The 20,106-nt window shown below is 48.9% G+C and overlaps 2 protein-coding genes across 2 annotated transcripts; both read right to left on the bottom strand.

Moving 5' to 3' along the window:
- Window positions 1-1,016: 1,016 nt before the first annotated feature.
- On the bottom strand, window positions 1,017-10,109 carry Rem2 (RRAD and GEM like GTPase 2). The gene is made up of 5 exons (XM_027920156.2): window positions 5,573-10,109; window positions 3,952-4,293; window positions 3,643-3,716; window positions 2,558-2,765; window positions 1,017-2,078 (listed from the first exon to the last, which is right to left on the bottom strand). Exons 1-5 carry the CDS (start codon window positions 5,673-5,675, stop codon window positions 1,783-1,785), a joined length of 1,023 nt encoding a protein of 340 aa, XP_027775957.1. The 5' UTR covers window positions 5,676-10,109; the 3' UTR covers window positions 1,017-1,782.
- A 97-nt stretch (window positions 10,110-10,206) lies between these two features.
- Lrp10 (LDL receptor related protein 10) lies at window positions 10,207-16,190 on the bottom strand. The gene is made up of 7 exons (XM_027919994.2): window positions 15,590-16,190; window positions 15,146-15,190; window positions 14,531-14,666; window positions 12,990-13,180; window positions 11,854-12,871; window positions 11,397-11,526; window positions 10,207-11,277 (listed from the first exon to the last, which is right to left on the bottom strand). The coding sequence occupies exons 1-7, from the start codon at window positions 15,621-15,623 to the stop codon at window positions 10,690-10,692; spliced, it is 2,142 nt and encodes a 713-aa protein (XP_027775795.1). The 5' UTR covers window positions 15,624-16,190; the 3' UTR covers window positions 10,207-10,689.
- Window positions 16,191-20,106: the final 3,916 nt, after the last annotated feature.

The following is a 20,106-nucleotide window of genomic DNA, read 5'->3' as shown; positions in this document are numbered from 1 at the left end:
AGACAGTGGAATCCCAGCTCTATTACTTACTGGGTGCTCTCAGGCAAGTTACTTACACTCTGTTTCTTCCACTATAAAAATAGGTTGTAGGCTTATATATATGTCTTATTTCTCTAAGGACAGTGCCATTATTCATATTATCATCTCATAACCAATCATTCTGCACTGGTCCTCCTTGGTTCCTCAGCTTGCAAGGACCCAAAATACATCTCATCACTCTTTTCACCAAGTTCTAGGAGGCTGCACTTAGGGTGGAGGCCAGGCTCTCAGGTACTCAGGTAGCTGTATTTATTATATTCTAGGGGTGAGGAGAGCTGCTGCCTCTGCTCCTTTTGTTCAAACTCATGGTTCAGGCAGCAGCAGGCGTGGGTGTCCCCAGAGGAGGCAGTGACAGCTTCAGTACTCACACAGGCTATGCAGGTGACAGCTGAGAATGTGGGGCTCTGCCAGAAGAGGTTCTGGAAGACCCCACCATGCCCCAGCTGATGGGTATTACTCGTGGATGTGGACCCCATCTTGAACAAGTCCAAGCAAAAGCTCAGTATCTGTGGTAGCTGAACATAGCTTCCAGCCAGCTTCCTACAGGTAAAGGGTGGGATAAAGAGATGGAGGCCCAGAGTGTGGAGACTTGGTCACTGTGTCACTAAGTTACTAGATTACTTTTAGCAGGTACCTGTTTCTCTCTAGGCCTGTTGTCTCATCTAAGTGGACCCAATTATCTGTAAGGGCTCTTCGCCTCTTGAAATGGTCCAAGTTAGTTCCAGAGCCTCCCTTGCTTCTCTTGAGTACTGAGATACATTCCCAGCCCTTTTTATTCTTTAAGACAGGATCTCCCAAGTTGCTTAGGGCCTTGCTAAATTTCAGAGGCTCCCCTCGAACTTGTGGTCCTCCTGCCTCAGCCTCCTGGGGGCTGGGATTACGGGCTGCACTTCCTTGATTTTTGTCTGTAACAGCAGTTTCCATCCACATTCATCCCTTCCCTGGAGGCTCCAAGAACAGAAAGCAAGGTAAACGGATGCAATACAAAATTCCTTTATTGAAAAGGGAAAGGGTGGCCTTTTTCTAGTGCCTCCTCGGCCAGGCTGGCCAAAGGGGTTGCCACAGCTTCTTCATTCCGGGATCTGAAGGCAGAAGAAAATCTGTCCACACTTTACCTTTAAGAATCTTAAAGGTGAAGTGCCTCGGTGGCAATGGTAAATCACCGAATCAACTATCGAGAATAGCACTTCCAGGCCCTTGCCTTTAAGAACTTCTTAAGGGCAATGTGCACCAGTATGGCAGATAAAAGCCAGAACATTTTTTCGGAAGTCTCTAGAAAAGGGCCTCTTCCAGTCTTTAAGACTCTTAAAGGTGAAGCATGTTCAGCATACAAAGGAGGTCCAACTCCGTCTAGGAGTCTACAAAACACTTTTCCAGTTCTCTTGTCTAGAATCTCTACAGAAGAGGTGGCCACGCGCGACTTAATAAAAGCAAAATACCTTGCAGGACTGTTTTCTTTCTTGACCCTCCCAAACCCGCCCCGCCCGCGGCCGTAGCGGGAGAGTCCTTCGGCTCGTGGTCTGCGTCCGGCGCTAGAAGGCGAGCTGCCCCGCGAACGCACGGTACCTGGAGCTGGGTGGAGATGACGCCCACCGGCCCTTCCCCCGTGGTCACACCAGGGCATCCTGGGAATTTTTGGTTTCCTAGACGGCTTCCACAAAGGAAGCCGGACGGGGGCGGGGCGAGGGGGCGAGCGGAGGGCGCCGTGGCCGTGGCGACCGCAGCGGCTGTGGAGACCTTGGCTCAGAGCACAGAAAGGTCGTGACATGACCTGGACCGCTGCTTGAAGAACTTAGCGTTGCGCGGCACTAGGTTGGCCAGGAAGCGCTTGGCCTTCTTGGTGAGGCTCTCGCGGCGCGCAGACGGCGCGGGGCCTTCAGGGCTGCCCGACTCGTGCCGCTGGCCTCCTGTGCGACCGTGGCCCCTCCGCAGCCGGATCTGGCGAACGGCGCCCTCGAAGAGCTCCCGCGTGTTATGGTGAAGCGCTGCCGACGTCTCGATGTGCTTGCAGCTCAGCGTTCCGGCCAGGTGGCGCCCCTCTGTGGGAAGGAGTCGGCTTAGGCACCCGCTGGGCCGCCCTGGGCCCAGAGTTTGCAGTGGAAAGGGTTTGGGACTATGAATTGCAACACAACTCGAAAACTAGGCTGGGATCCTAGGGTGGGACCGTGGAGGTGCGAGGGAGGGGCCGAGGGGCCTTGGAGAGGCTAAGGCGATTGAAGAACAGAAGGGATTCTTAGGGCCCTAGAAGAGGAATATTGGGGCTCTGTCCTTAACCTGGAGCTAACTGCTGGTGAATTCGTGGGCCTGTGAAGGTTTTAGAAAGGCCTCCGGGAGGGCTGCACCTGCCCTCGCACGTGTGAGGCACTGGGTTCGATCCTCAGCATCACATAAAAATAATAAAGATATTGTGTCCATCTACAACTTAAAAAAAAAAAAAAGGCCTCAGGGAGAAGAGGTGATACAGAAGCTAGAGCGGTCCCCTGAAATGGCAAGTATAGAATCGGTTCAGAATACACACCCTCCAGTGATACCTCCCGGGAGCGGGCCAGGTCACTCTTGTTTCCAACCAGGATGACAGGTAGGTCGTGATGGGGCCTCCCAGCTCGGAGCCGAAGTAAGGTCTCTGGAACTTTGGAGAAGCTTCGTCTATCCGTGACTGAGAAGACGATGAGAAAGGCGTCCCCCGTCTGAAGGCAGTGGTCCCGCAGCCACCCCCCAGCATCTCCCTGGAGACGTCAGAGATTGGTAGAGAGTTAGGGCTGAAGACAGAGTTGACCCAGTCGAGCACCTACATCTCAAAGATGAGGAATCCCACTGTGTGAGAGAAACCACCTGCTTAGGACAGCTGAGCTAGTTAATGACATCATTCCCAGAGTGTGTTTGAGGTTAGTAATGTGACCCCCATTTAGGGGAAATTGGAGGATCCTAGACCAGGGTAGCCTTTCTACATTCTTATGCTTAAGCTCTTGATTCAGAAACAAATGCTATTTAAATTTATGTTATTTGGCCTCTCATTTCTACCTAATAACCTTATGTTCAAACATTGAGTACCCCCACCCTGCCTTTTTTCCCTTTTTGATACTCCAGCACTCTGAGCACTTGTCCTGTCATATCAGACTCTTTTAGGCTGGAAAATTTATGGATGGAATCAACTTCTGGGTTGTCTAGCCTGGCTTGAAGCTACAGTTTGTCAAATTCAGATCCTAAATTTAATGTCCTTTTTTTTTTTTTTTTTTGAACCTAGGGAGCCACAAGCCCAGCCTTTTTGTATATTTTATTTAGAGACAGGGTCTCACTGAGTTGCTTAGCACCTTGCTTTTGCTGAAGGTGGATTTAAACACAATCCTCCTGTCTCAGCCTCCTGAGTCCCTGGAATTACAGGTGTGCCATTGCTTAACTTTCCTCAGAAGATCCTGGAAAAGTAGTAGCTCTTATGGCCAGGGGCCTGGTATACACATTGGTGTGGACCTTGTTGTCTGAGATAGTACAAATGAATTGTACACATTTACACCAGGGTCTGCAGTCCCACCAGCCTTCAGCCAGACTGCCCTTCCTCAGTTTTCTCCCAACTTCACCTGTGTTCAGCCACATCTTAATCCTCACCTGTTCCCAGATGTCATAAACAACTAAAGTTACTTCCTCCTTATCCACCATAATTCGTCTCTCATAGGTGTCCTCTGTTGGGAAATAGAATAAAACCCATTAGGAGGTTCCCCAACACTTGTGAAAACTGGTAACCATAAACACCTCAGATCCCAGCAGCAGGGAACCCCTGCCAGGGAGTCTGCCACAGAAAGCACCGGAGAAGTTTCTCTTAGGTTTAATTCTTCAGGGGCTGCTTATGCCATGAGCACTTTCATCCCTCAATAGGGCCCCAGGGTCCCCTCCACCACCACGTGCTCTCCCAAATACCTGCATTCTCCGGCTCATGAGCACTGTCTCCCTGGAGACCACCGAAAGTGCCTGCAAGGGTGCTTTTGCCTACGCCACTCTCCCCTACTAGCATGACCTTGAAGATGCCATCCTTTTGGGCAGGGGCTGCCTCTCCTGAGCCCAAGGAGTCAGAGGAACCAGAAGATGAGGCCTGAGGCGGCCAGTCAAGTTCATCTACAGCCTGTGCCCTACATAGCTGGTGCTTGTAGGGCACAGGCATACTGCCTCTTCGTCTGGGGACCCCAGGGACAGGGGGTGGCCCACTCTGGTCCAACCCTGCCAACAGTTTCTCTGGCTTCTTCAGAAGTGTGGCATCTGTTTCTGGATAGGCAAAGAAAAGGAAGCCATGAATGGTATATGTCCAGACATCTGCAGAGAGCTAACCCAAGCTGCTTCAGCTTTGGAGGCCAGCCACACCCAGTTGATGACCATGACCCTAAACAACAGAATCTTTGGCTCAACCTTTTACACTAAAGTCTCCTAGAAGCTTGGACTGGTAAGCCTTCAAGGATGTGACATGATGACTTCCCCATTGTAGTCCTAGCTACATCTGCTCAAAATTACCCCATACAGGAGAGGTACCTGTGTGCAGGTCACATACCCACTCACACTTCAAACTGACATAGGCATACTCCCAGACTTGACCTCTGGCCCAGGGGGGCTGGAGGAGGCTGTCCATCCTTCCATTAAGGGGCCTGCCTCCTACTGGTAATCCTACTTCTTCCTGCACTGGTAATGCCCACACTGAGGAGGGCAGAAGGTATGAGAAACTGAAGCTGCTGAAGATTCTGGGGAGTAGATATAAGCAGAGTCAAAAACTTTGTAGGGAGTCTGTTTCAAGGGCTCTGTGAGGTGATGTGTGTTTGGGTTGTGGACGTGTGTGTGTGTGTGTGTGTGTGTGAGACTTCTTCCTTGTGTGGTCTCTGTGGGTGTGTGTGTGTGTGTGTGTGTGTGTGTGCGCGCGCTGCTTCTTCCCGTGCCCTGTAGGTGAGCATCCCTCAGTGCATGGCTGTGTGCGAGAATCCTGCATCCCTGGTTGTCCCTGTGAGTGGGAGAGAATATTGCGTTCATGGAGAGGTAGAGGTGGGGAGAGAGAGAGTATGAGTGAGAGGGAGGGTGACAATGCATGGGTCAGGGTAACTGGAGGAGGAACAACAGACATAACAAAGGGGGATGGAGAAAGGCTGGAAATAGCCCAGGATCAATACTTGGCTGACAGCCAGGTCCTTTAGGAGCCAGAAGAAACCCTTACAACAGGTCCCCATGGTAGCCCCCTGCCCGTGATTCCCAGGCTTGTGGGCTTCCCCTTCCCTTTCACCCTTGCCCCCAGTCTGTCCCAGACTATAGGGAATGAGGCTGACCTGAGCACCACATATTGCTTTCTCAAGCAAAACCCCAAAGCCCTGGGAGTGATGGGGGAGGGGGCATTTGGGCAGCTTTTCTCCTCCTCCACCCTAGCCCAGCCCTTATATGAACAAGGGTCTTCATTACTTCCTGACTTGCCTTTCTCCTCTTGCTGATTGAACCTCTAGTTCTGACCACCAAAGCTTCAGCTCCCACCCCCGTGGTTGCAGCCGGCACCTGCTACGTTAGCCCTCACCTGGTGTAGGTGTCCCTGATGGGGAGGCCTGGCAGCTGTCGGAGGGACAAAGTGCTGTGTTTTCTGTATCCATGTCCATGTCGGTATCGGGGTCCGTGTACATGCGCGTGTGTGCGTGCAAGTGCAGCCCAGCAGCTTGCAGCACCCGCTCCCTCACTCAGCAGCACTGTCAGCTTTTCCCTTTAAATACCACCCCCCCCCCACAAGTCCTCCCCCTAGACACCTGGGGAAATTGTCCCGCCCCCTGATGAGGTCACATATGCTAATGAGCAGTGATGTCAGCGGGATTCCCTCCTTCTGCCCCCCTCCCTTTTCTTTGTGTCACTTCCCTCTGGGAGCATACTCACCATGAGCCTGGTTAAGGCGTGAAAGAACAAAGTCAGAGGGGCGGATGAGATGGAGATTCAGAGAGGTGGGGTGGGGGCAGGTCCCGTGGGCAAGGGAGCTGAGAATGGCAGAAGGCAGATTCCCAGGGTAGGAAAGGTCTTTTTCTCCAAGTGTCAGAATGAAAACTATGTATCATTTGTGTCTGTTTCCAGCCCCCTATCCCAGCATGTAGCCCCAGAATGGGTGCTCAGTGGTTGAAAAGAAGGATGAGAGGCAAAAAGAAAATAAGCTGATCTGAAAGACAAAAGAAAAATATACCAAAAGAGATGCAGGGGCAGTGGGCCATCCACCCCACCACTGTCTCCTCTTCCACTCTGCCTCTTCTGGGCTGAGAGCCATAAAAGTACCCATTTCCAAGTGTGGCCTTAGGCAGATGGGGGATCTGTAAGAAAAGCTGCTTTGTTTGGGCAGCTTCTTCTTCTTCTTCTTCTTCTTTTTTGTCACTAGTTTCAGGTAGGTGCAAACCATTGTAGAGGCTTCTTCCTTTACCTCATCTCTCTCCCAACCAGGCCCACCCAGCCAGTGTTAATCAGAGCAGGTAAAAAAAGATACCAGAATGAATGGTGTCTACCTATGTAGGCAGCTCCTTACTGTCCCTTTTGTGCCCAGCTTCTTTTCCCTTCAGGTTTCGACTCTTGTCCCCTTTCTTCTGGACACTCTCAAGAACCCAAATACACCTTCTGATTTCCTCTCCCCAACTTCACCCTCTATTTGCCAGATGCTATGCTAGAGATAGTTTTGCATTATCTCCCTTCCTCTTCCTGACCTGAAGACTCATAATGGTAGGTGGGTGGCCTGTCCCCAAAGTAATAATGCAGGGGTGACTGGGATTCCACCCAGAGCTTTCCAAGGCCAAAGACTATTTTTTTCATTTCTATGCTATGCTGCTTTCCTTGTCTTAAAAATTCCAACTCTCTTCTATTATTGGGAACAATCCATTTTGTCATCCTCGGAGGACTTCTCCAATAGAAGAGGCAAATAACATTCTTGGGAATGAAGTGCAGTGACACTTCACTTGTCTGGAGAACAGGATCTAAAGGAAGCAGGGAATACTCCTCAGCTTCTAATATATTTGTACATTTTACTAATTAGACTCTTCAGTCCTCACCAACAGTCTGCGTGTCCTTATTTTATTCACACTTTTAATGTGTCCATGTGTGTTCCTGTAGTAGATTAGAACTGCCAGGTGTGGTGGCACATGCCTGTAATCCTAGTAACTCAAGAGACTGAGGCAGGAGGATCACAAGTTCAAGGCCAGCCTCAGCAAAAATAAAAAGGGCTGTGATATGGCTCAGTGGTAAAGTATCCCAGGTTCAAGTCCCAGTAACCCCCAAAAGAATAGATTAGAATCATATTTAGAGTAGCAAGTGCCCTCTAATAGTCTGGTAGAATGAGGCAACCTCAGGAGAAAAACTTTTAAAGCATCCAGAAGCATTAAAAAGGAGTCTAAGGGCCAGGCATGGTAGTGTACACCTGTAATTCAGGGGGCTGAGGCAAAGGATCACAAGTTCAAGGCCCACCTTGGCAACTTAATGAGACCTGTCTCAAAAGAAAAAAGCTCGGTGGTAGGGCACCCTTGGGTTTAGTCTTTAGTGCTGCCAAAAAAAAAAAGTCTAAGGTCATTTGATATATAGTCAAAGAGTGTCCCCCACAATAGTTACAGCTTATGAAGACACTGCTGCAAAGAAGTCATCAGATTTCATGGATGATTCTTGGCTATTCAGAAAATTTTTATATTGCAGGTCTTCTGAAGATGAGCGGAACATTTTAGGATGATTTTCTTCCAAAATGAGTTATGTTTTGTTTTAAATTGTAAAGTAGTGATCTCTATGAATCTGGAAAACCCTCTCGAGTGGTTGGATTCCTTTCTGTACTAGATAAGGGTGAGTCAGGGGCTGCAGAGCCCAGCAACAATTCTCTACTTTGAATTCTGCCTCCCCCAGTTCAGCTTTGGGCCAAAGGAGCAGCCTGCTTTTTACTTTGAACCACCTGCCCCTCATCCAGTAAGGCACACACAGATCCTAGAGAAACTTCCATAAACAAAGGCCTCCCTAGGGAACTCTTGCCCTAAGGCTTGGCCCTCCCTCCAACATTCTGAAGCATTCTACCACCACAAGGGGTGCTTTTACTTTAAATCTTTGTCCACTTTATTTATTTTAAAATTTTTTGGGGGGGAGTGGCATACCAGGAATTGAACTCAGGGGCACTCGACCATTGAGCTACATCCCCAGACCTATTTTGTATTTTTTATTTAAAGACAGGGTCTCACTGAGTTGCTTAGAATCTTGCTTTTGCTGAGGCTGGATTTGAACTTGTGATCCTCAACCTAACCTTTGTCTACTTTAAAACTGCAAATACCCCTAAGAGAGAAAAAGGTCTGGAAAAAGTCAAGAGATGAAGATATCAGGTTGCAGATTTTTAAGGTGGCTAAGGAGGAAGAGAACAGCAAGGGAGAATGCAAAGAGGAGGTGAAGAAGTAGGGAAGGGGAAATTACCATTCCTACTGCATTTTTCACTGAGACATTGGGTGGATCCAGTTTGTACTGGGAGGGCCCAAGGGAGAATCATAAGCAGGAGCCAGGTTTCCTGGAGGTCCTTCCACACACTCTGGAGAGGAAGTGGAGTGGAAGGAGCTCAGGTTTTTCCTGGGCCAAATTACTAGGGTCCCAGAACTGCACATGGGTCCACACCCCCTCTGCCACTTCCTCTTGCTTACTAGGAGGGAAATTTTGTAATTACTACTGACTGTGAGGATGTTGACAGGGTATAATCAACAGGGCCCTTCCACCAGGGAAGTAAGGGGCCCATTCCCCTGGGGACCATCTCAGCTTTGCACCTGAGGTCTCACTCCCACAGGCTCCTTCTATATCCTATGTCCCAAGATTTTCTTTTTTTTCTTTACTATTTATTTTTTAGTTGTACACAATGTTTATTTTATTTATCTATATGTGGTGCTGAATATCGAACCCAGGGCCTCACACATGCCATGCGAGTGCTCTATGCTGAGCCACAACTCCAGCCCCCCAAGATTTTCTTATTAAACTCTTCAACAACTTGTCACCTTCTCACCAGAGGCAGGCCTCCATTTCTCAGGAGATATCCCTCTCCAGCTCTTTGGCTCTGACCATTGCTTATTATGCTCAGTTATCTCTTTTCAGGAAGTCCAGTGTCTAGCCATCATGTTCTGTTGTTGTTTATCCTGCCCTAGAATTCACAGCTCTCTCCCAACTGTTGGCAGAACCCATCCTCTTGGATTCAGCCCTGATGATGCCAGCCCTTCCATAGGCTGAATGGTTGTGATTTTCCCTATGACTAATCATTCCCTGCTTTTTTGTTTGTGGGGGGGAATACCAGGGATTTAACCTAGGGTACATTGTAACAGAGCCACATCTTCAGCCCTTTTTCATTTTTGAGACAGAATCTTGCTAAATTGCTGAGGGCTTCACTAAGTTGCTGAGGCTGGCCTTGAACTTAGTATCCTCCTGCTTTAGCAAGGCATTGGGATTGCAGGTGTGCAGTATGGCACCCAGCTTTGGTCCCTGTTTTGAGGAAGCTGCACTGAGAGCTCATCTCTTTGGTGTAGGACAGGCTGTTAAGTGCCTGATGGGGATGGGAGGGTAGAGGGCAGGAGTCACACAGCTCCTATGTTCTACCAGGGATAGATTGCTCCTGTGTGACATCTGTGCTCTGAGAGTACTCCATAACTGGGAACCTTTCTAGCTGTAGGGCCCAGCTGGCTCCCTGATTTCCAACCAGGGGTGAGTAAAGAAATTCGATGCTCAACCCTATGTCACTATACGGCTGGCCCCAGGCAATGAGCAGAGGTGAAGAAGGGTGGTCCTTAGGGTTCCTTCAATTTTTTTTTTTCCTTTTGGTACCAGGGATTGAACTCAGGGGCTCTTAACCACTGAGTCACATCCCCAGTCCTATTTTGTATTTTATTTAGAGACAGGATCTCACTGAGTTGCTTAGCACCTCGCATTTGCTGAGGATGGCTTTGAAATCGCCATCCTCCTGCCTCAGCCTCCCGAGCTGCTGAGATTATAGGCATGCACCACTGCACCCTGCTTACTTGAATTTTCTTACCTTTCAAGGGACATAAAAATCAAGGGTGGGGTGGTTGAAAGATGGATAGGAAGAGGGCAACATGCAAAGGGCTAACAAATACCTTCAGAGAGAGGAGCAACAAGAGGGAGCATAAACCAAGATGGGGAGAGAGGCCAGGCTCAGAGCTGATTTACAAAATGTTAAAATTTATGATTCCTTTATTTTTTTACCTTGATTTCTTGGGCAATGCTGTAGGTGTGGGACAAAAACATTTGTTGCATTCTTTTTGTGAGCCAGGCTCTATAGGGATGGAGACTGGCAAAACCTCAGGCCCTATCTAAATCCTCCCCTTGGGGCTAGAGGGTCTCCAGTCAATTGTCACTTGTGTTTAAGGCCACTTTAGGGTTGGGGTTTGGCAAGGATGGAGTGTCCAGGCCTATGTCCCTTTAAGAACTTTGCTTTTTAAAAACATTCAACTGGATAGTGGTAGGATAGGGAAAGGATGGTGGGAAAGGAACTGTGGTCTCTGGCTGTGTAGAGGAAGCTCTCAGTGAGCCCTCTCCCTGACTGAGGGACACCTAACTTTCCAGTAGCTACAGTGGTCAGTGGGGAAGCTAAGCCACTCTCTAAAAAGGGTGTGCCACTGTGACTAGACCCCCACCCCCCAGAGGAGCCAGATCCCCTCAGGCAAGCAGTGGTTCATCCTCTGTCTCTACCACCCAGACCGCTGGCTCAGCTAGTGGCATCAACAACACATCATCCTCATCCTCTGGGGCCAGGACGGTTGTGTGGGGTCCAGGTGGAGTCCAGGTTGGTCCTTGGGGCCACAGGCTGGGCAAGAGGCGGCCTCGCAGGGCATGCACTACTCCAGACAACACTGATGGCTCCAGAGGGACTGAGGGCAGTGGCCCCTGGGTCTCAGGGACAGAAGGGAGGGCTGGAGATGTGCTGGCAGATGGGAGGGGGGACTTGACAGGCAGTGGTGGGGCTTGCTCCCCGTCCTGCCCACCCACTGCTCCACCCTCATGGGCTGCACCTGGGCTGCCATCCAGGGCCTCAAGAGAAGCAACAGGAGGTGTGACCTGGGGTCTGGTCTCAGAGGCCCGAGATGAGGGGTTGGTTCGGGGAAGCAGTCCCCAGCGGCGGAGCCTGCGAACCAGACGACGCACTGAGCGGCCCCGCTGGCGGCGGCGACCACCTGAGGCACTTCCTGGAGTCATATCCTGGCGCAAAATCTGAAGCAGAGAACGCAGATTGCCCAGCACTGAGTTCTGCAAGGAGAAGAGGCAGATATCAGAGTCAGAGGGCCAAGTGGCTAAATGCAGGAGGGAGCAGTAATGAGGCCACAGCTGGTTGGAACAAGGAGGTGCTTGAGTTGGGGATGACTTACATCATTAGGGTTCTCTGTAGGGAAGTCTTCTACAGGCGGGATGGCACCCTGAGCAATGAGCTGCCCGTAGGAGGGAGGTGCCTGTTGTTGCACAATCTCAGCCTCCATCCGGGAGAGGGGGGCAAAGATGCTGGAAGGAAGGAGGGCTAGTCAGTCACTGGTGGTTCCCAGCCAGGGTGGCCTGCTCCAGCTTGGATAGGCCTCTTCCCTTCACCCTCAGGTCAGGACAGCTGGAGCTATGCTATAGCTTTCCTCAGGTCATCTTATATCCCTTCCTTCCTTGAGACTTCTTTCATAAATAATCTAGACCTGACTTTCAAGCGTTAAGCAACAAGCTGGTCACAGGAAACTCATTCCCAAGGCGGGCACCCTCATGGTCTCCTGTAGCTGCACAGGTCCTGTCTCTTCATCTGTAAAGAGTGCTCACTCTTCTATTGCCAGTCCCATTCCCACTGACCTGTACTCCTGTGTGCGAATGGCATACAGCCTGCAGGTGCATCCCAGGGCAATGACCAGCAGCAGGCCGCACACTAGACTGCCAATGACTGCAGCTGTGATGACCTTGCGGGGCAGGGCATAGGAGCAGTCCCACTCATCGCTGCCATCAGCACAGTCTGGCTGCCCGTCGCATACCCATGTCTCATATACACACTTCTCGTCTCGGCATCTGAAGTTGCCAGGCTGGCAGTGCCGGCAGCGTCTCTCATCTGCCCCATCAGCACAGAATGTCTGGTAGTTGCAGCGATCAGCAGGCAGGTAGCAGGCTGTGGCACCAGGGGTGCCAGCAGCCCCGCAGGGGAAATGTCCAGGTGGGCAACCAGGACAGTCTTCCTCATCTGTACCATCGGCACAGTCCCATGAGCCATCGCAGCGCTGGGCCTCACTATAGCAGCGCTCACCTAGGTTTTCACCAGCCCCCAGGCCTGAGCCTAACCCACATGGTCGGTCCCAAGGCAAGCAGTAGCCCCGCACATGGTAGGTAGCATTGAAGCCCCGACCATTGCTCCAAGCAACTGTGTGATAAGCAACAACAGCCTGACCAGACAGTGTCTCCACAGTGACAGCTTTGCCATTACTAAAGTGAGTGAGACTGCGTAGTAGCCGAGGGGTCTCTGGGGGCCCAGCACCATCATACACATGCACTGCATCTCCATAACCCAAGTCCAGGGCTGTGAAGCGCACTGCTAGCCGCCGGCCATCATGGGGGTCCAGCAGCCACAGGCAAGACTGGGGATGAGAGACTGAGGCCAGGTGTGAATAGCCAGGGGAGGAGAAGACCCCATAGAAGTCCTCTAAGGTGAGATTGCAGGGCAGGGTGGGGGTGGGGCCTGGGGTCAGGCTAGGAAATGGGTCTGAACTGCAGCCTGCCTCATCAGAGCCATCACCACAGGCATCAACTCCATCACAGCGCTGGGCAGCAGGTACGCAGCGGTGGTTCAGGCACTGGAATTCTTCCTGCAGGCACATCAGCCAATCTGCAGAGGCATCATGGAGAGGGACTGTGAAACACCAGAGCCCTCAGGATCTTTCTCTCTTTATTTGTGCTTGTACTGCCCTCTCTAACAGCCCTTCAGACTTCTCCGTCCAGCCTACCTTGGCTGTAAGAGAGCAGGAACCCCTGGCCCATGGGTGCTCTGGCCCCAGCATAGCTGTAAGTGATGGTGACATTGCCCCCTGGCAGCTGAAGAGGGCTAGAAGGTGCCTCACATAGGGAGATCAGTGGCTGGAGAGGGGAGCTCAGGATTACACGTTCTGAGCCACAGGCCAGGTGCAGCTTCTGGAACCTACAGGGGTAGAGAAAAGCAGTACATAAAATGTTCTTGATTGATGCTGGCTTCCTCCTCCTCCAGCGCCACCAGGCCCTTCTAGCCCAAGAAGCACAAACACCTGCTCATCCATGATTCAAATGAAAGCTCAGCCAAATTCTTTTGCAGTTAATCTCATCAATGGGCATAGTCCTAACAGAGACCAGTGACACAATGATACCATGAAATATATCCTAGAGCCATCTGGAAAAACATCTGATCTGTGTTCAGAAATTAAGTGAAAAATAGGTTTATTGCTTTTGAGTTGTTGCAGCATGTCACCCAAGTATTGTGCGGGCAATAACTGACAATTACTATACAGTTCAATTAAATAGAACTCACCAACACCCCAGTACTAGGAAGGTGAGACCTGAGATTCTCATAGCATACGGATCCCTCTGCCAAAACAGCCTCTCCCCAGATTGCTCTCCCCCTTTGCCTACCCTTTTCTGAGAAAATTCATAGCAAGTGAACCATATAAGACAAACAGTCAGGTACTTAAAATGGGCCCCCATGCCATGACCCAAGGTCAGAGAAGCCTAGGGAGATGGAATGTTTAACAGATATGGAAGGGTGCTAGATTGTAGCTCAGTGGAAGAGTACTTGCCTAACATGTGTCAGGTGCTGAATTCAATCCCAAGCACTTTAAAAAACCCCACAAAAACAGATCTGAGGAAGTTAAGGAAGGTTCTAAGCTCATTAAGTAATAGGTTGCTATTGTTTATAGTACTGGGGATTGAACCCAGGGGTGCTGTATCACTGAGCTACATTCCAAGCCCTTTTTATTTTATTTTTTAAATATTTATTTTTTAGTTATAGGTGGACACAATAACTTTATTTTTTATTTTATGAGGTGCTGAGGATCGAACTCAGTGCCTCACGCATGCTAGGTGAGCGCTCTACCTCTGAGCCATAACCCCAGCCCCTCTTTTTATTTTGAGACAGGATCTTGCTAATATTTGCCAAGCTGACCTTGAACTTGTTGTGATCCTCCTGTCTCAGCCTCCCAAGTTGGTGAGATTAGGGGCATGTACCATCACATCGGCTAGGGAGACTTTTCAGAACAGTCCTGCCTGAGTCCAGGACCATTTAGAGTAACCACGGTCCTTAGGAGATGTTCAGGACTTAAGCTAGATGTCCACTGCAACCCACTGTTACCATGACAGGCTGGAACAAGTCAATGTTTTAGGGTAAACTAGGCAAAATAAAATTCTACTCTTCTGTTGGCAAGGATGATAAGTCCACAAACAAGTGATCTCTGAAGATTCTTTTCCACAGTGGAGCGGGAAGGGGTAGGGGAGAGGAATGGGATCTTTCCTTGCTTCTCACCTGACTGTTACCGTCTGCTCCTTGCTACCCAGGATGAGCCAGGTGCAGTTGGCAGGGGAGCTGCGCCTGTCCCAGCCCAGGGGCCTCTGTAAGGTGCCTTGCACTTCCAAGAGCAGTGCAGGAGGGTTCTCACAAGCTGGAGGGAAAAAGGTGGAGACACTGATATAGAGCCCCTTAACATCCCACTCCTATCCAGGCTTATGACCTCCAAGGGCCTGGGCTCTTCAAGATGGAGCAGAGCCCACTGCCCCTGATAACAGTCCACTGGCCCCTCTCTCCCTCTCTCCACTCCTCCTGATTTAAATATTAACACCACAATATTGAGCTCTGCTTTGCACCAGTCACTGGGTGAGGGAGGAGGAGTAGGTAATATTTCTCTATTTTGAGGAGGACTCTTTGAGTTAGAGCAAGCAGAGACATTCCATCTGAAAAGGTACATAACAACTGCCAGGTGAGGGCCCACACTGGGTGTCAGTTTTCCCATATGTAAAATAAAAGATTGATGAACTCCACTGTAAAACTATGGCAGTTCTCATGGAATTCAGAGAAGAGAGTCATTGTCTAGGGTTCCCTTTCATCGCCAAACCCGCGGAGCCCGGGGCTCCATCTACTCACCAGGACTTGGGAAAATGTTCAGGTCTGGATGCGCCAGAGCGCCTCCTACAGGGAAAGCGAGAAAGGGCAGGGCTGTGAGTCGCTCTAAGTTTTTTTCACCTGAACAACTCAAGGAGGAAACGAAGCTGGTCTGGGACTTCTGGGCTTCCGGGGTTCATGAGAATGGGTAGTGGAGCTCAGGGGAGGCTGCCACGCGTGACCTCAAAGGCAGGTCGTCCAGCAGTGCCTGTGGGGTTGATAGGGTGATCTGGGGAAGCTAGAGAGAGGACGAAGGCTGAATGCAGCCTATGGGGACTTTCCAGAGGTTGGGGCCGGCAGCGCTGGCTGCGGTGGGGGCTGGTGGTACGGGCAGGAAGGTCCGGTTGAGTGATCGCCTAGGAGGGAGTTAGAGCCCAGTCCCAGCTCGGGCGGGGTGTCGCGCGCTTAGCTCGTCTCGGTTCTTACCAAGGAGAAGGGGGAAGAGGACAGCCGGCAGCATCCTGGGCCGTCCCGAGGAGCAGGAAGAGTCCTGGAGCTTCTGTCTTCTACCCAGTGGAGAGGCGGCGGTGCTGCGGGCGTCCCGGCTCCCCAGTGCAGCAGCCCCGCGGGGGCTCCATGGCCCTGGCTCGACCTGTGCTCCGGATGCCAGGGCTGGGGGCGGGGAGGCGCCAGCCGCCCTGAAGTAGGGGCGGTGCCTCTCGCCAACTTTGGAGTTGTTTTCTCCGGCCGCCGCCGCGCGTCCTTGCTCGGGGCCGGCAATCGAAGGCTGGGACTCGGCTCTGCCGGTGTTGGCGCGCGCCCTCGCCTAGAGCCGGCCCGCAGGCCGCGAATGCCCCTCTCCAGGCCTGGCCGCCACCTGCCGGGGCTTGAGGCCACTTCCTCTTCGGTCCAAACTTTGGCGACTGTCAGACTCCAGGGCTGGCCGGGCGCGGCTCAACTTCCCCAGCGCGTCCAGCCCGCGGAACGCGACTGGGAAGCAGGGGAGGGGGAGAGGCGGCTGGGCCCGGCTCCCTGGCCCTCACCCAGGCAGTACCCTAGGCTGCTCTGGAGTCCTAGCAGCAGGGGCGGAGGGAGGGGCGGGTGGCGAGTCTGGTCCCACCCCTGCCAATCAACCCGCGGGCCCCGCCCACCTGCTTGCCTTAACCCCTTTCCGGCCCTGGCTGGGACTTGCCCAGTCGGCCCTTGACAAACAGCTTCAGCTTCCACTTTAACCCTGCTTTGGCTAGACTTTCTTTCTTTCTTTTTTAAATACTTTTGATTGCACATGGACACAATACCTTTATTTTGTTATTTAGTTTTTTTATGTGGTGCTGGGAGTCGAACCCACTGCCTCACTCTCGTGCTAGGCGAGCGCTCTACCACTGAACTACAACCCCAGCCCTTGGCTAGACTTTTGAGTGTAACTTATTTTTTGTTACAGGATGCGTTTATAACATGTTTGTCAAAGATCATGCAATTCTATAGATATAATGGCTTTCCTTTGAACCCTTAAGTTCTCAGTACTTTTTCTTGTCCCAGTGCCTGAAATCTAGTAGCACTTTTGGTAGTGAGCCTTTGGGTAGCAATTACCACACGGTATTGTAATCATTTGTTGTGGCATTTATTTATGCATAATTCCCGACCCTACCCCGCCCCTTCTCTGGAAACTGAAACTTCCTGTAGGCTGAGGCCTAGACTGTTTACCTTTGTACCCACAGAGATTTTCTCCTGCACACGGTAAGAACTCAATAAATGATAGGTAAATATGTGAATAAATATGATTTTACTACATGCTGCCTATGTGATCTTAAGAAAACTACTTAACCTCTCTGTGTGTCTCTATTATAAAATGAGGTTTATAACAGTGTGATTCCCTCTTGTTGTTGTGAACATTTAGGAAGATAATGCAAGTTAAGTACTAAAGCACACTGCCAGACTAGAGACAGTGCTCTATATCTGATGGCAACTATTATTAGCAATCACAGGACATATTTCTAGTTTATGTAGGGTTGGGGTTACTGATTTCCTATGACAGGGATAGATAATAAACAATAACTAATTGCAAACAAATGTATGTGCATCATATTTTCTTTATCTATTCATCTGGTGATTCATAGGCTGATTCTGTTCTTAGCTATGATGAAAAGTGGCACAATAAAGCACGAGCATGCGCGTATCTCTTTTGTATGCTGACTTCACTTCCTTCAGATATTTACCCAGGAGGTGTTTACAGCCCGACCAAATGGTAGTTCTATTTTCAGTTTCTTGAGGAACTTCCATGCTGTTTTCCATAGTAGCCATACTAATTGACCTTCCCACCAGCAGTGTAAAAGTGTTTTTTTTTTTTTTTTCCATATCCTATCGACATTTGTTGTTGGGTCTTTTTTTGTTTGTTTTTATTTGGGATTTTTCTTTCTTTCTGATAATAGCCATTCTAACTGGGGTTAATTGCAAACCTTTTTTAGCCTCTCTCCCCCAATATTTCAGCCAAAGACTTAAGTAAGCACTTAACTACATATATAGTAAATATGTATTTGTTCATTTAATTTTTTCAACAACCCTGTGAACTAGATACTATGGTGACTCCCATTTTGCATATAAAGAAATGCAAGCATGGATAAGTTAAGTATTTTGCCCAGGATCTAGTATAGGTTGAGCATCACTAATCTGAAAATTCAAAATCCAAAATGCTCCCCAAATCCTAAATCTTTTGAGCATCAGAGTGACACTATAGTGGAAAATTCTGCCCCATGAAACTTTGGTTCAGGCACAAAATATTAAAACTATTGTATAAAATTACTCTCAGGCTGTGTGTATAAGTAGTTTATGAAACATGAATGAATTTCATGTTTAGATTTGGGTTCCATCCCCAATATTTCTCAATAGGTATCTGCACATTTTTTAAATATTTATTTTAGTTGTAATTGAACGCAATACCTTTGTGTTATTTATTTATTTTTTATGTGGTGCTGAAGATTCAACCCAGGGCCTCGAACATGCTAGGCAAGCACTCTACTGCTGAGCAACAACCCCAGCCCCTAGGTATATGCAACATTTTTAAAAAATTCTAAAATGCTTCTGGTGCATGAGTTTCAGTTAAGAGGTACTCAGCCTGTAAATGGTGAAGTTAAGGATTGAACCTGAGTGATCTTGGCTCTGGATAGACAAATTCTGATCTTTACTACTCTTTTCCCTCTACAAATCATATCAAACCCTTCTCTATTAATGCATTTTGTTGCTTATGGACCTCAGTATAACCTGAAGCCATAGAGTTAGTGGTATAAATGCACTTCCTCCCTTGGACCTTGGTTCCATGCCCTAACTATCTCTACTCTCCCCAATGACAGTAGGATTTGATAGGACCCTGAAGGTAGGGGGAGGATGCAAAGGGAAGCAGGGCAAAGAGGTTGGGAAACTGAATCATTTAAGTCCTAAAAGAACTTATGGAGTTTTGGTGTGAGTGTTGGCTGTGCTCCCTGTGCTAGGTACCTGGCAGGTGTCCCTGGGTTAAATCCACAGTACCAAAAGATGGCCATGTCTCAAATTTGAAGGGTTAATTATTATTATTATTTTTTTCAGTGTTGGAAATGAATCCCAGCACCTCAACGCATGCTAGGCAAGTGTTCTATACTGGGCTGCATCACCAGCCCTTGAGGGGTTAATATTTAAGAGTGAATTCAAGAATCAGAGAAAGAGGAAGAGGGGTAGGGAGAAGAAATAAAGAGAATATTAGGAGAAAATTAAAGAGTCTAGGTCCATATATTTTTGTTTTGTTTTTGTGTTAGTGGGGATTGAACCTAGGGGTACTCTAACTGAGCCACATATCTTCCCCTTATTTTATTTTGAGTTGCCCAGGCTAGCCTTGAACTTGTGATCTTCCTGACTCAGCCTCCCTAGTTGCTGAGCCTGCAGGTATGTGCCACTGCGCCTGGCTTAGGTTCACGTAAATCATATTTAGACCACAAGTATCTTTGGGAATGGGCCTGTAGAAACATTCTTGGAAATCTTTAGGGAATTATTGAAAATAGTGGAAGTAATGGAAAAGGGCAGATATTTAGTTTAGGTTTTTTTTTTTTTCTTTTTTTTTTTTTGTATTGGCGACTGATCCAGGGCACTTTACCATTCAGCTACATCTCCAGCCCCCCTCCCCCACCTTTTTTTTTAAAAGACAGGTTTTGCTTAAGTTGCTTAGGGCCTTGCTAAATTGCTGAGGCCGGCCTCAAACTTGCTAACTTCCTGCCTCACCCTCTGGAGTCACTGGGATTATAGGCATGTGCCTTTGTGCCCAGCAGATATTTAGGTTTTTTTTTTTTTTAATATTTATTTTTTAGTTGTAGTTGGACACATACACTTATTTTATTTATTTATTTTTATGTGGTGCTGAGGATCAAACTCAGGGACTCCCACATGCTAGGCGAGCGTTTTACCACTGAGCCACAACCCTAGCCCCAGATATTTAGTTTTTAAAATATATTTTTTATGCTAGGTACTATTTAAAACACTTCACATACATTATCTCATTTAATGCTCATCACACCTCAAGGAAGTAGGTATTATTTTTGTCCTTGTTTTAAAATTGAGGAAACTGAGTCACGATCAGATAACTTGCTCAGATCTAAATATTATTACCATGTACAAGAACCTAAACTTGAATCAAGCTGTCTGGATCAGAGTCCTTGCTGTTAAACATGATAGATTCTAGAATATTCACAGCAAGGACTTTCAAACCTGGCTAATTTCTAGACTAGATTTTAAAACAGATGGCTTGTGACTATGCAAAGAGGGAAGAGATAACCTGTCAATCATTCACCTGTCTGCTTTCAGATTCATTCTTCTATCTCTTCTTGTAAACTACATTTCCCAGGCTTCTTTGCAGAGTGACTTTGGTCTAGGTTCTGCTATTAGGAGGCTTGGTGGAAAGCTGGAGGGGAGGGGAAAGGAGGATCCAGGATGTACACTGTCTCTCTGCTTCAGCTTTATTTTCAGTAGGAACTATACATCTT

The sequence above is a fragment of the Marmota flaviventris genome, chromosome 2 (genome assembly GCF_047511675.1).
Source record: "Marmota flaviventris isolate mMarFla1 chromosome 2, mMarFla1.hap1, whole genome shotgun sequence".
Classification (NCBI taxonomy): domain Eukaryota; kingdom Metazoa; phylum Chordata; class Mammalia; order Rodentia; family Sciuridae; genus Marmota; species Marmota flaviventris.
This window is presented reverse-complemented; position numbering and strand designations above follow the sequence as displayed.

What these genes read in the sequence shown, in the direction of transcription:
- Rem2 (XM_027920156.2), bottom strand. Translation starts at nt 5,675, where the DNA reads ATGTACACGGACCCCGATACCGACATGGACATGGATACAGAAAACACA. An exon ending in ATCAGGGACACCTACACCAG is followed by an intron (nt 4,294 to 5,572) that starts GTGAGGGCTAAC and finishes TTGCCTATCCAG; the next exon opens with AAACAGATGCCACACTTCTG. An exon ending in TTTATGACATCTGGGAACAG is followed by an intron (nt 2,766 to 3,642) that starts GTGAGGATTAAG and finishes TGACGTCTCCAG; the next exon opens with GGAGATGCTGGGGGGTGGCT.
- Lrp10 (XM_027919994.2), bottom strand. Translation starts at nt 15,623, where the DNA reads ATGCTGCCGGCTGTCCTCTTCCCCCTTCTCCTTG. An exon ending in CCTCTTCCCCCTTCTCCTTG is followed by an intron (nt 15,191 to 15,589) that starts GTAAGAACCGAG and finishes CTTTCCCTGTAG; the next exon opens with GAGGCGCTCTGGCGCATCCA. An exon ending in GAACATTTTCCCAAGTCCTG is followed by an intron (nt 14,667 to 15,145) that starts GTGAGTAGATGG and finishes TTTTCCCTCCAG; the next exon opens with CTTGTGAGAACCCTCCTGCA.